Genomic DNA, 14112 nt, shown 5'->3' with positions numbered 1-14112 from the left:
GGAAAAACTCGATTTTTTTTCGTTTTTCCGAAAAAACTAGATTTTTTTCGTTTTTTAAAAAAAAAAACTCGATTTTTCAATTTTCTGAAGAAACTTGATTTTTTGGATTTTCATATTTTATTAATTTAAAAAAATATAATTTAAACCATTTAAAGTATAAAATTAAAATAATCCATTGGATTATCAAAATGTGTTGGATGGATTGGATCCATCCATGTATATAAATGGATGGATTTAATCCATCCATTAACTTATTTTTTTATTTGGTGGATGGATTGGATGGATTTTTTAGTGGACGGATTGGATGGATTTTAGCTTAATGGATCCAATTGCCACCCCTAGTTAGCCTAGCTTAACATACTTTGGTTGTGTCTACGTGGCAATTTAATCTTTGTTTATTTAAACAAGTTTGTTACAATGAAATCTTAACTGAATTTTTCACCATCGAGAATTTGTTACGTTTTCTCTCTTCTCTCTTTGCTTCCATCTTCATCTTCAATCTTGTGCACCAACAAGAGATACCAAAAGTCTATTAAATATTAAACAGGTTAAAAATAAAATATGAAAGTAAAACACATATAGCGTCAATGGTAAAAAAATTATGTAAAATTTGTAAAAAAAACCATCAAGATGTGGACCACACAAATGAATCATTGTAGACTATTAGATTTTTTACACTAGGCTAAAACTTAATTAATCAGAATTTTCAAAATATTTGGAAGTTTTTATCTTTTTCGAATTTTTTGAAACTTTCTATAAGCAATATAGGACTCCCAAAAATTTACATGATCAATACACTATTACATTGTTTTCGCTACTTAGGAAAAAATAAAAATAAAAATATCTCCTTTATTGCAATATCAATGAAATTCTTTTAATTATGGAAGCTGGAAACGGTGATGAATACAGTTGTTTGAGACTCTATGTATCTGGTACTCATTAATTAATTATGGCAGAAGCGTCATAGAAAAAAAATCTTATCGCATCGCATAGATCGAGAAGAAGGAAACCACAATCGCATAGCATTAGATCGAGAGAGAACAAGGAACCAACAATCGCACATTTCCACAGCGATCTCCAAAATACAATGTCCTCACTTTCCCTTCTTCTCACCCTCTCGCTTCTTCTAACCACCTCTTTCTCCCATAGGTAATTAAATTCATTTCTATTAATTTTGCAATAAATACATATTACTAATAATGTGTCTTAATTTTGCAATAGCAGCAGGAAAGAACTACGGGACAAAGATGAAAATGTATTCCACCGAAATTCTGTTTATTATTCCAACAGAATTGATCCCTCACGTGTTGTCCAAATCTCCTGGCAACCAAGGTCAGGTAACATTCTCTTTATCACTTTAATTTTTCTTAATCGTTAGTTAGGTCAATTATTATTCTATATTTTCAGATTTTGATAATGTTTTCTTCTTCCTTTTGCTCTAGGCTATTTCTTTACAAAGGCTTTCTCTCACATAACGAGTGTGACTACCTTATGTCTCTGGTAATCTAATCTTGCACTCTCCTTGCTTTCCATTTTTATTACCAACTAACTTGTCATTCAATTTTATTCTACTGTTTTATTTTGCTAAGGCTTATTCTGTAAAAGATAAATCATCAGCATATGTTGCCCATTCTCATGAAGATGATATTGTTAAGAGGATTGAAGAAAGACTTTCAGTTTGGACTTTCCTTCCTAAAGGTATTTATTTCATCGATCTGCGTGCGGATCTATCTGTGATACAAATTCTAATCATTTGTAATTTTGTTGTTTCTCGATAATTATTTCCACTAGAGAACAGCAAGCCTTTACAAATAATGCAATACGGACTTGGGAAAGATAGTCAGAACATGGATTATTTCACAAACAAAACCGATTTGGAATTAACCGGACCTTTGATGGCAACGATTGTTCTATATCTCTCGGATTCTACTCAAGGGGGTCAAATTATCTTTCCCGAATCAGTTGTAAGTAACGTCCTTCGAGTTTGTCTTTTATTTTGGACCTCTCTTTGCTATTTAATCATGTTGAATGCATTGTACAGATCAAGAGTAGCAGCTGGTTGAATTGTGGAAATACTAGTGACATTCTCCAACCAGTAAAAGGGAATGCAGTTCTGTTTTTCTCTCGTAACCTAAATACATCGCCCGACAGAACTAGCTTCCACGCTCGATGCCCTGTCCTTAAAGGCGATATGTGGTCTGCTGTTAAATTCTTCTATGCAAGATCAGTTAATGGAGAGGAAATCTCAACTACACCAGATGGAGATGAATGTACTGATGAGGATGATAATTGTCCCGCTTGGGCGGCTACGGGAGAATGTCAAGGAAACCCCGTCTTCATGATTGGGTCTCCGGATTACTACGGTACATGTAGGAAAAGCTGTAATGCATGCTCTGATTAGAAGTTGGTTTTCCATAAAAAAAAAGCATGATGTGTTTGCTGTTTAAATTGATTATAGAATAGGAATTTTAGTTGAGATGATTAACTAGCTAGTTTTCTCATGATATTCTTTATCAATTATGATATTCCATATTTAACTAGTCATTATACCATTTGCATTTGAGAAATGTATATGTGGAGTTGTGCATTTCTTAGAAGTTGCTCAACTACTTTCTGAGCTGAATATAGAAAGTATTTAAAATTGTACTATTAGATTTGACACTAATGTAGGCTATGAATGAAACTAATTTGAACTCAATTTAGCACTTAATTAGTTGCATTTGGTTCGAATATTAAATGAGTTGAATTGGAGGTGAAAATTAAAATCGTTAACTAAATGGATTGAAATTGAATTATTTATAGCTTTGATTTGTTTGATTCATAAATTGATTTGATTAAAATTTGTATTTGTAAAAGTATATGATAGTTGAATTTAACTTTTAAAGCAAGTAGTTTTAAAATTTTATGAAAAGTTTGACAGTTAAACTGGTGAAATTTAATGTTTAAAAAATAGCTATTAAACCGAGTAAAGTTAATATTCATGTAGAAATTAAATTTTATCAATCGAAATGTCTTCTATATTACCTTTTAATACTATACATATAAAAGTTAACCGAATTGGGAGAAAAGGATAAAGGAGTGCTCTACTCTTTTTCTCTTTCATCAACCAATAAAACCTTTTGGCCGCCCACCACCTTTCTTCCAAAATTTAAATTTAAATTTAAATTAAAGATCCTTCTTCCGCACCACCTTTTTACTTTGTTCGGGTTATCTTCTCATTCATTTCTAGGTGGTTCCTCATTTCTAGGTGGTTTCTCACAGGTTGGCGCCCTTTTTACTTTGTTGGGGTTATCTTCTCATTCATTTCTAGGTGGTTCCTCATTTCTAGGTGGTTCCTCACAGGTTGGCGCCACTGACGAGTGGTTGTTGGTTTCTCGTTCTTCTCACATACAATGTTAAATATGAGTTTGATTTGCATTTTCGTTGCTTTTCTAAATTGTGGATTTGTGCCTTTTTCTAAATTGTGTTGTTTGTGTCTCTCATTTTACATATGTTTTTCGGTTCGCCGTGAATGAACTTTTGTTTTGTTTTTAAAATCGATCGTATTACTTCGTTTTATGTTGTTTTGTGTGATGAGTTTCTTCTCCATCCTCATATTTATACCTCGGTTTGATTGGTCAAAAATGGTTGAATAACTGCCGCAACTCATTAGTAAGTTGTTGGTTAATAATTTTGTGTGTTGGCACTCAAGTTCATTAACCATTTTTAAAATTTGAGTTCAGCGCTCTTCAACTTGCATATCACATTTTAGTTGAGTTATTTAACTAGTTTTTTCATGTTATTCTTTATCACTATGATATGCCATTTGCATTTGAGAAATGTATAAGCGGAGTTGTGCATTTCTTAGAAGTTGCTTAACTACCTTCTAAGTTATACCAAAAGGTATTTAAAATTGTGTTAGAGTTGACACTAATGCAAGTGACGCCGACTGGGTCGTCGAAGAATCTCCTAATCAAGCAAAGCCTATAGAATTTATAATAAGATATTACTTACTGTTGAAGAATCAGTGCATGTCACTTTTGACGAATCTTATCCGATAAATTTGGAAAAAGGTATTTCTTTTCATGGTGCAGGTATATCTCTTGAAGATATACTCAAGGAAACCGAAGAAGTAATTGATCATCCTGAGACGGTGGAACCTGAGAAGGAAGAATAAGAGCCTGTAAAAGTGGAGGAAGAAAGTCCAGCTGAAATGGGTGACCTTCCCTCAGCTTGGAGGATAGCCAAAGACAATCCACTCGACAACATTCTCGGAGACATCACCAAAGGTGTGACTACAATCACACTCCTAAGATAAATAATTTCTATTATCACTTTGCATTTGTGTCTCAAATTGAATCTAAAAACACAAAAAAAGGACGAGCATTGGCTTATGGCCATGCAAGATGAGTTGAATCAATTTAAAAGAAATGATGTATGAAACCTTGTCCCACCATCGCGTGATCATCAAGTCATAGGCACTAGGTGAATTTTTAGAAATAAATTGGAAGAAAACAAAGTGATAACAAGGAACAATGCATGGCTAGTGGCCCAAGGATACAACCAAGAGGATGACATATACTATGAGGAAACTTGTGCTCCGGTTACCCGCCTGAAAGTTATACGTCTTTTACTAGCCTTTGCATGCATCACAAATTTTAAATGGATGTGAAATGTATTTTCCTTAATGGTATCATAAGTGAGGAAGTGTATGTTTCACAACCTCCCGGTTTTGAAAATCACGAGTATCCTAACCACGTTTTAAAATTAAAACGAGCTTTGTATGGTCTCAAACAAGCCCCTATGGCTTGGTATGAGAGACTGACTAATTTTTTACTTAATCAAGGATACTCTATAAGGAAGGTTGAAACAACATTTTTCATCAAACGTAAAAGAAAACACATTCTTCTAGTTAAAAGTTATGTGGATGACATTATATTTGATTCTACTAGCATGCAATTGGTCAAAGAGTTCTCAAAGCTAATGGAGGGTGAATTTGAAATGAGTCTAATAGGAGAGTTGACTCACTTTCTCGGACTTCAAATCAAGCAGCTCAAAGAAGGGACGTTTGCGTGTCAAGCAAAATACTGTCAATATTTGCTTAAACACTTTGGAATGACAAATTCAAATTTAATCAACACTCCAATGCCCACTAACGAGAACTTAGTCAAAGATGAACATGGTAAGGATGTAGACGTCAAAAAGTATAGAGGTACGATCAAATCTCTTTTGCATCTTACCGTATCTAGGCCTGATATTATGTTTAGTGTGTCTGTATGTGTGCTAGGTATCATCCGCTCCTAAGGAATCACATTTAAAAGTTGTAAAGTGCATCCTTATATACTTGCAAGGTTCATCTAAGTTTGGGCTTTGATTTTCAAAAGTAAGCGATTGTATTTTGGTTGGTTACTTCAATTACGATTTTGTTGGATGAAAATCAGATAGGAAAAGTATTAATGGAACTTGCCACCTATTTTCAAATTCCTTAATTAGTTGGCATAGCAAGAAATAAATTTCTGTTGCTTTGTCAACTGCCAAGGGGAAATACGTTGCATCCGGTAATTGTTATGCACAAATTTTATGGCTCAAACAACAACTACTTGACTTTGACAATAAACTTCAACGTATTCCGATAATGTGCGATAATACTAGTGCGATCAACGTAACCAAAAACCCAGTCTGTACACTCTCATACTAAACACATTGAGACATGTCACTGTTTCCTACGTGACCATGTTGAAACTGGCAATGCCTTTTTTGAACACGTGATAGCAAAAATCAACTTGCGGACATTTTTACAAAACCTCTCGCGACTGAGCAATTTTTCAATATTCGATGGGAATTAACCATTCTCGATATCTTAAATCTTGCTTAAATATTTTGTTACATGCACTCTTTCCATTCATTTCAACTTTCTTTAGAAAGTTCCTTTTATGCGAGTGTATTGCCTGTCATTCGTCCAATAAGGTAGTATCTTTTCACTTTTCTCTTGCGTGTTTTTGATCCAAATTGTGTGGTATATTTGATAAATAATCTGTAGTATCCAGAGGATCAGAACCAGAAAGGGCCACAGATGTCTGCACAGTGTCGGTGATGAAGAGGAGGGGGTGTACCTGCAAGGCACTCCGACGATCAAGTAAGTATGAGTACAAATAGGTAAGAATGTTTCAAGGGTTTGAAATTGTGATACTTGGCCTTATCGAGGGAGAAAGTTTATATAATACCCCTAACGCATTGCCATTGGTCAGCGTTTTGGGATGGATCGTCGATCTAGGCCCAAAACGCGTGACTGCCAGGATTCTAGGAGTAAATATAGGAATGCTGGGAAGTTGCTCAGAACTAGCCGTTGGGCGAGCATAAAGGCGTTACTGGTCGACATGAAGGTACAATGGCAATATCCGAGGAGTCGAATGTTCGACCAATGACCCAGGAGTTGGCTTGATAGACGAGGTCGTGGTGAGTTGTCCTCGGTCTTGGAAGGAGGAGTGAGCTCGACACTAGGCAGTAGAGGTGATGGCCTTTCTGCCCTTGAGCGATTCGGTCAGGGTCCTTGGGCCGTCCCAGAGTAGACATGGATTGGACCGTTCCTAGTTGTCGGGCAAGTCTAGGACATAATACATCTCTTGTGTGTTCACTTCCAAAAATTTCATTGTTAGACCATGTGTTTTCAATCTATATGTTTATACTGACTCCATGTTATTGTATTATTATCATAGGTGTTTCATGTCCTCTAGTTTCAAAGTAGAAGTATTTTGACTAGTTTGATGTTTGAACATGTTTTCTTATAAGTTTATTGCATGAACAATGAAGTATTTGCATATTTTTGTTTCATTCATACTGTATGCCTCGACTCATCACCTTAAAGGTCGACCTAAAGCCTTAAGTTTTTGATTTTTTAAAAATCTGTTCAGTATGTGTCGACACCTAAAAGCTACAGGTCGACACATATATTCAAATTTTCATATTTCTAAATATTGGTACAACATGTGTCGACGCCTAACTCATATAGGTCGACACATGGATAAATTTTTGTAATTTTTCAAAAGTTGTACCATATGTGTCGATGCCCATATGCGACAGGTCGACACATAAACTCAATTTCTTTAATCTCTCGCCTCTGTACAGTATGTGTCGATGCGTATCTACTATAGGTCGTCACTTAAATTAAATTTTACCAATTTCTTTTAAACAAAGGCTCTTTAGGTCGACGCATATCTCGGATAGGTCGACGCATACAACCTGATTTTTAAATATTTTTTCTGTTGTCTATATCGTCCCTCATTTATACCCTTAAACCTAATATAAAAAATATTTCATCCAATCTGAATCCTTCTCCTCCTCACTTCAAATTCATCATTTTCATAAAACATCATTAACCATAACAATCTTTCATCTTCATAAAACTTAACCTTCACAAAAAATCATCCCAACCGACACAACTTTTCATCCCTCATCTATTTTACACCTTGAACCTTCATCCAAATCATCCTTCACAAAACCCTATTTACATCCATTCTCAATTTGCACTTGTTTCCATCTTTTTCTTCAATCCTTGTGTGTTTAGAATAAATAATTCTCTTGTTTGGATTAGTTGGTACCCCATATATCTCTCAAACACATAGGCTTCTCTTTCGCACATTTCATCAAACACCTATTGTGCATCCACTGTGTGTACGAATTTCACATGGCTCTTAAGGTAAACAAGGGTAAAAGTAAAACCAAGGGTAGTTGCATGTTGCTTACAGTAATTATTGTTATTAAGATTTTCATAACTCATTTCTGACACGTGTTATTAATATTGTGTCTGAACCATTTTTAGGGATTGATTATCTCCCACTTCCACTGCATCACCAGGTGAGCCACGTATTTTAATATTGTGCCTACCTACACTAAGGATTGGCCACATGATGCCGCATTTACCTTGTACAATGGGAATAATGTGGTCGAGCCATTCAAAGTGCATATTGATCGTCAAGTACTAAAATGATATTTCCTTCTGCCCATATTTCCTTCTGGATGATTGACATGCAGGTCATCTCATATGTATCCTCACTTGCTTGAGCGAGTGATGCGCCAATTTAGCTATTTGCAGATTATTTTGAGACACCCCTCAGAGTCCGCTCCTCCATCTATCTACCGCAAAGATCTTTATGTGATAGTGAAGGATTTCAAGAGTCATTTGGTACAAGAGGAGTATCATAGGGTGTCAAATCCTTTACATTAGACTTATGCTGACGACTACATGACATGGTTCTATAGAGTGTCACACCCTATCATGACACCAGACACTTCTGGAAAACAACATAAACTAGCTAATCATAATGTACTTGAGGCTAAGGATGACCACATTGAGGACGTGTCAGCGGTTTGTCAATGTATTGTGGAGATGAGGAGATCAAGCATAAAGGCGAGACTCTTTGAGGATGATAGTATCCAGTTTACCCTCGTGGATGGCGTGATTCCGAAGGCACGAAATGCCTTGCAGTACAAGCGGAGAAGAAGACAGGGGGTTAGACGTACCAAGTAGGTTTTGCTTGATTGTATTGTTTTGTAATTTTGGAACGACTTTTTGTATGACTTTTTTCATAACTGACTACTAACTACTATGTTTGAATCAATTAATATATTCGTGTTCCTTATAATTCAATGCCTAAAATGATCTAAAGTATTATAGATTTAAATGATCTAAAATGTGTGCCTAAAAAATATCAAATTTAGTGAATAAAAACAAGGTGAATTCTTATCTACCCAACTAAAAAAATTGGGTAAAGTTACCTCCTTTGTAAAATGTTTTGAAAACAATAAATATTTGTAGTATTTTAATAAAGAATTAAATGTGTTAAATGAAATGGAATCGCGTGATTGGTTGGAGGTACACTACCCAACTTTTTGTGATGGGTAGAGAAGTTGTCCCCTAAAAACAAAGCAATTGAATACGAAGGATATTTCGAAGATGCATCTCTGAATACACCCTAATAACATACAGAGATGCATCTTCAGATACAATTAAATAGCGTACATAATATTTCCAAACCATTATATGGTATCCACAAGATTTAATAGAACTCGCATAAAGTTCAATCAATAAAAAATATCTTAAGAGTCTTATTAACGCTACTCAAATACATTTTCAATCATAAAATTATTAAAATATACTCATTTTTATGCACTCTTGAACAAATTCATACTTGTTTTACCTCAAAAGTATAATTCTAAAATAAATTTTAAAACCATAAAAATAAATAAATTTTCAGATACAAAATTCTTGAAAATAGCATGTTGAAAAAAAAAACATACACATAAAACGAGTGTATTGAAAAGAGGGGATACTAAAAGTAATACCCATAACCGTACCAAAAAAAAGTATTTTATCCGATTTATTCCGAGTCCATAGCCCGACCCGATATAATTGGGTTTTCATCTTTCTTTTTTTCCTTGCAATAAAAAGCGAAGCTGAAACTCTCAAAACCCTAGTTCAAGCTACAGCAGGTATCTGAATCGTTTTTCTTTTTTCTCTTCCCACTCTTTCAATCAATTTTTATTGTTGATTTGATTCGTTTAACTTTGCTCGTAGTTTCTGTTTCAATATTTGAATTTGGTTTTGAGGATTTCGAATTGGGTATTTTTACAGGAAAATGGCTCCGAAGCAGCCAAGCACTGGTCTTTTCGTTGGATTGAACAAAGGTCATATTGTTACCAAGAAGGAGTTGGCTCCACGCCCCTCCAGTCGTAAAGGGGTAAGATTTTCAATTATGTTTTCTGTTTGGAATTACAATTTGTTTATATGAAAGTTTTGTTTAATGTTTGTTAATTTGAGATTTAGATCAGTTTTGTTTCAATGCAATCTAATTGTGTCTTCATTAGTGTAATTGTTTCAACTCACTGTATTTGAGTATCTACCTACAAAGCACTGGCACCGGTATTGCGACACACTGACCCTGACATGTCGACACTGATAATAATAGTTTGAAAAAATGAATAAATTAAACTCAATCACAAATGTTAGTGTTGGTTTTGAATACTGATACAGACACCTACTTTTTTTTTCAGAGGCGTCATTGCTATCTACTATATGATTATGAATCAGCCTTGGATTACCGAATATTTTTTTATTAATTTTATAATTTCCTGATTGTATAACAACTTTGTTATTAATACTATATTTTCCTGATTGAAGTTTGTTTATTTTAATAAGCTTGAAGTTTGTTGAAAGGGACTAAAGTATGATTGTGTTTTGATATTTTTGGCATGTGTATCTTTGATGATGTTCGTTGGTCTTAATAAGTATATTGCTTTCAACAGAAAACAAGCAAGCGTGTGCACTTTGTAAGGAACCTAATCCGCGAGGTTGCTGGCTTTGCACCTTATGAAAAGCGAATCACTGAATTGCTGAAGGTTGGAAAGGATAAGAGGGCACTGAAAGTTGCCAAGAGAAAGCTTGGAACCCACAAGCGCGCAAAGAAGAAGCGTGAGGAGATGTCCAACGTTCTCCGAAAGATGAGGTTAAGCTTCATTCTATTTTTGTATTTATACATGCTAAGGCTATGTGTTTTTATTAGTGGATTTTTTGTTTACTTAATGAAAATTGACTTCATGTGTTATCTTTTGATTGTGTGCAGGGCTGGTGGAGCAGGTGACAAGAAGAAATAAGTAATTTTATTTTGGAAGACAAGTTTTGTTTTGGTTAAATTATGTAGTGTGATTTTACTTCTAGAGATATCTCGTTTTGACTATATGATTTATGGAAAGTGCTGTTGGATTAATCTCTGTTCTAATATAAAATAGGAAAATCTTTTTCATTTGAACTTTTGTTGTCTGTTCCACTTTTGTGAATTTTCTTTCAATTCTCCGTAATTGTTGTGGTCTTCACCACTGTATTCCCTTTGTTGTTGGGCTGTTAACCACTGCTTGCCACCCTCCACAATTGCCGAAATGGTGTAATGCCATGCACTGCTACCATCATTCTCTGATGCTCCGATCCCTATCATCCTACATTATTATAACTAATAACATCCTTCTCCATCCTTGGGTGTCACCCTTTGTCATTATTGATGCATCCCTTACACTCTACTGCTGTCAATATCTATCATTATGATTATATCACAATCCTTTATTCTTTCAATTTCTCTCCTGGGAAATTTTCATTGGAGGCATTCTAGTGGACGTTTATATCATAATAGTTTATTCTCAGTTTCTCTCCTGGGAGATTTTCATTGGAGGCATTCCAGTGGAATTATAATCCATTTATTCTTTCAGTTTCTCTCCTGGGAGATTTTCATTGGAGACATTCTTGTGGAAGTTTATTCAGTCTCCTTCACGGCAAAATTTTAAAATTAGCATTATAATTATAGGTGTTTTTTTTTTCTTTCTATATCTGTTAGATGTCAACATAGTGTTCTGAAACTGTTTCTTAAATTTTTTTGTAAGCTGAATATTACTGCTGCTATCAAATGCCTTGTCAATTTAAAAAAAATGCGGAATCAACCAACCTAAACTTTTAATATACATGCACCGAATAACATGGGCGAATATCATATAACACAACAGGAAGTACATGATTTAAAGGTTCTAAATGTACAACATAGATTGAAGAACATGATAATTTAAAACAGAGGATGACATCCGACTTATTAAATGTCTTATATTAAGAACATCCCAAAACTTGAGATGTATATTGGCACTGAAAAAAATGGTATGGGCAATGTGCTCATGTTTTCTTTTAGGCACTGTTTTTGTTTAAGAGTACGAGTACACTGAGGTTGTCGAGTTTTAATTTGTAAAATTGTTTGATTTTATGTTTTCGGATATAGATGTTGAGTTAAATCACTTGTAAAATTGAATCCGAGTAAAATTATAACAAAACCCGATTTTATCCAACTTAATACATACTAAACTTAAGAGTATGTTTCTTTAGGCTATGTTTGGGAGTTTGGAGGGGAGGGGAGGGGAAGACTTCCAAAAACAAAATTTTAAAAAAATATAGGAAAATATTTGACATTTTTTGAAAAAATGAATTTGTTTAGAATGATAAAAGAGTTTTTATCATTACTAAATTTTTAATTTTCAAAATAGTATAACAACCTAAAAAATATTTGAAAAATTTATGTAAGCCCTTCAAAACCCTCCAAAACCCTCCTTCAATACAATTTTTGAGTTCCTCCATTTTATGGGGTTTTTGGTGTTATGAATAAACTCAAACCCTCCAAAACCCTCCTACCCAAAATCTTTTTATCCTTTTCACTCAATTCCTTCTATTTTCTAAAGTCCTCCCCTCCCTTCCCCTCCAAACTCCCAAACATATCCTTAAGGTTTCAAATTCGAATTCCGCTAGATGCAAACAATTCATGTGTTGGGCTAGTCCATACAGAGCTTTGCTCTGACTTTAAACGGGGCCCTTGTAAGTAAATGGTGAGATTGGTCCCTTTAAATTAATCGGTCGCAAGGTCGGATTTCAATTTTTATTTTAAACAAATACATACTAAACTCCGAAATAAAACAAAAATAAAATACAATTTACCAAATTTTATATATTTTGAAGAAATTAACTTTTGTAATTTGGAAGAGTTTTAATTTTTAACTACTTTCGAAACTTATGAACCTGTTAATTTTGGATAGTTCTTTTATATGTTTTATAATTTAGTACTATGTTTTATAATTTAGTACTAATTTATATAGTTGACACAAGCTTACGAAGATGATGCTTTATTATGCTAAACAAACAACATTCAAATCTTATTCTAATAAGTGAGATTAACTATATTAATTAACTTTTGAGATAATGTTCTATTCATAACCATATTTCTCTTCAAATCATTAATCTCAAGATCTTTTTTAATAACTTCTTTTATAATCTTTCTAGACATTCATCTTCCACTAGTTGTTTGATTTTTTCCATACGATCAATCTCCTTACCACAAAATCTACAAGTCTTCTTTCTACATGCTCAAACCACTTAAGTCTATTTTCCACTAGCTTCTCTACTATATGAGTTACCCTGACACTCTCTAATATTTTCATTTATAATCATACCATTTCTAGTCTTATCACACATCTAATACAACATCCTCATCTTTGCTATACTTATTTTATTCTCGTGATGATTCTTCAGCACTCAATATTTTGTCGTGTACAACATTACAAGTTTTACCGCGGTCCAATAAAATTTCTCCTTCAGCTTGAGTGGTACCTTAATGTCACATAAAATCTCTGAAGCCCGCCTCTATTTCAGCCTCCCACACTTACCATTATGCACCGCTGATTTTTGTCACCTTCCTCAAAAGGATGACAAAACAAAAAAATCCAAGATTGATATCAACACATTGTTAGATGTTTTACTGGTAGGGGAAAATCTAGATCTTTTCACCGAGAATATGTTAGGTAAGTTTTGAATGAAAATGTCATACTCGATGACCCTATAGTAGACATGGAGAAGGGCTACAGTCCAAAATCACATTCTTCAGTGAAGACACCATCAATATTATCTCTCACAACAATGATCCCATGGACATTACAATAAAGTATGATGATTAGGATGTGAAGCGAGTTTTATCTGACATTGGAAGATCAACAGATGTCATATTCTAGAGCGCCTTTCAAGGGCTTCGACTAGACCCAAACGACATCCAAATGTTCTAGGTTTCTCTTGTTAGTATGCCAAGCGTGTAATACAGGAATGTTAACAAAATATGTGGAACTGAGAAGGAAACTAATCACCACAGTTGTTGCCCCGATACTAGATGAACAAGAAATAAATGTTGTAAATTGGGATCCAAGATTATAAATAGAGAACGAAAGGAACACTCCCACAAAGGACATAAAAGAGGTATAAATTGTACCCTTAGACCATCATATCACCTAGATAGACACCTCCCTTTCTGATTCTGAGAAGTAGGAGCTGGTATCCTTATTAAGAAAGAACATAGACTTGTTCGCCTTATAATCCTCCGACATGCCAGGGATACATACCAAAGTGGTCTTCCACCACCTTTCCATTAAATCAACAATGAATGCAGTATCATAGAGGAGCCATAATTTTATTTTTGATTAATGTTTGAATGTTATTGAGATTCTTTATGCTAGCTAGTCTAGACATGGCGTCTGATCTAGAATTCTAATCTTTAAAGAAATATGTCA

At 34.2% G+C, this 14112-nt stretch overlaps 2 protein-coding genes across 3 annotated transcripts; both read left to right on the top strand.

Moving 5' to 3' along the window:
* The first annotated feature begins 874 nt into the window (after nt 1-874).
* LOC131647550 (probable prolyl 4-hydroxylase 12) lies at nt 875-2682 on the top strand. Of its 2 annotated transcripts, none has more exons than XM_058917439.1 (6): nt 875-1149; nt 1225-1332; nt 1443-1500; nt 1590-1698; nt 1792-1964; nt 2042-2682. In XM_058917439.1, exons 1-6 carry the CDS (start codon nt 1088-1090, stop codon nt 2399-2401), a joined length of 870 nt encoding a protein of 289 aa, XP_058773422.1. In that variant the 5' UTR covers nt 875-1087; the 3' UTR covers nt 2402-2682. The 2 variants fall into 2 exon arrangements, with proteins under 2 accessions (XP_058773422.1, XP_058773421.1); XM_058917438.1 differs by having other exon boundaries at nt 1222-1332.
* A 6747-nt stretch (nt 2683-9429) lies between these two features.
* LOC131647549 (large ribosomal subunit protein eL36x-like) lies at nt 9430-10784 on the top strand. The gene is made up of 4 exons (XM_058917437.1): nt 9430-9468; nt 9611-9716; nt 10282-10481; nt 10599-10784. Exons 2-4 carry the CDS (start codon nt 9615-9617, stop codon nt 10627-10629), a joined length of 333 nt encoding a protein of 110 aa, XP_058773420.1. The 5' UTR covers nt 9430-9468; nt 9611-9614; the 3' UTR covers nt 10630-10784.
* The last annotated feature ends 3328 nt before the right edge of the window (nt 10785-14112 follow it).

Source organism: Vicia villosa, linkage group LG2 (genome assembly GCF_029867415.1).
Source record: "Vicia villosa cultivar HV-30 ecotype Madison, WI linkage group LG2, Vvil1.0, whole genome shotgun sequence".
NCBI lineage: Eukaryota > Viridiplantae > Streptophyta > Magnoliopsida > Fabales > Fabaceae > Vicia > Vicia villosa.
The sequence above is the reverse complement of the archived record's forward strand: the minus strand, read 5'-3'. Positions and strand labels throughout refer to the sequence as shown.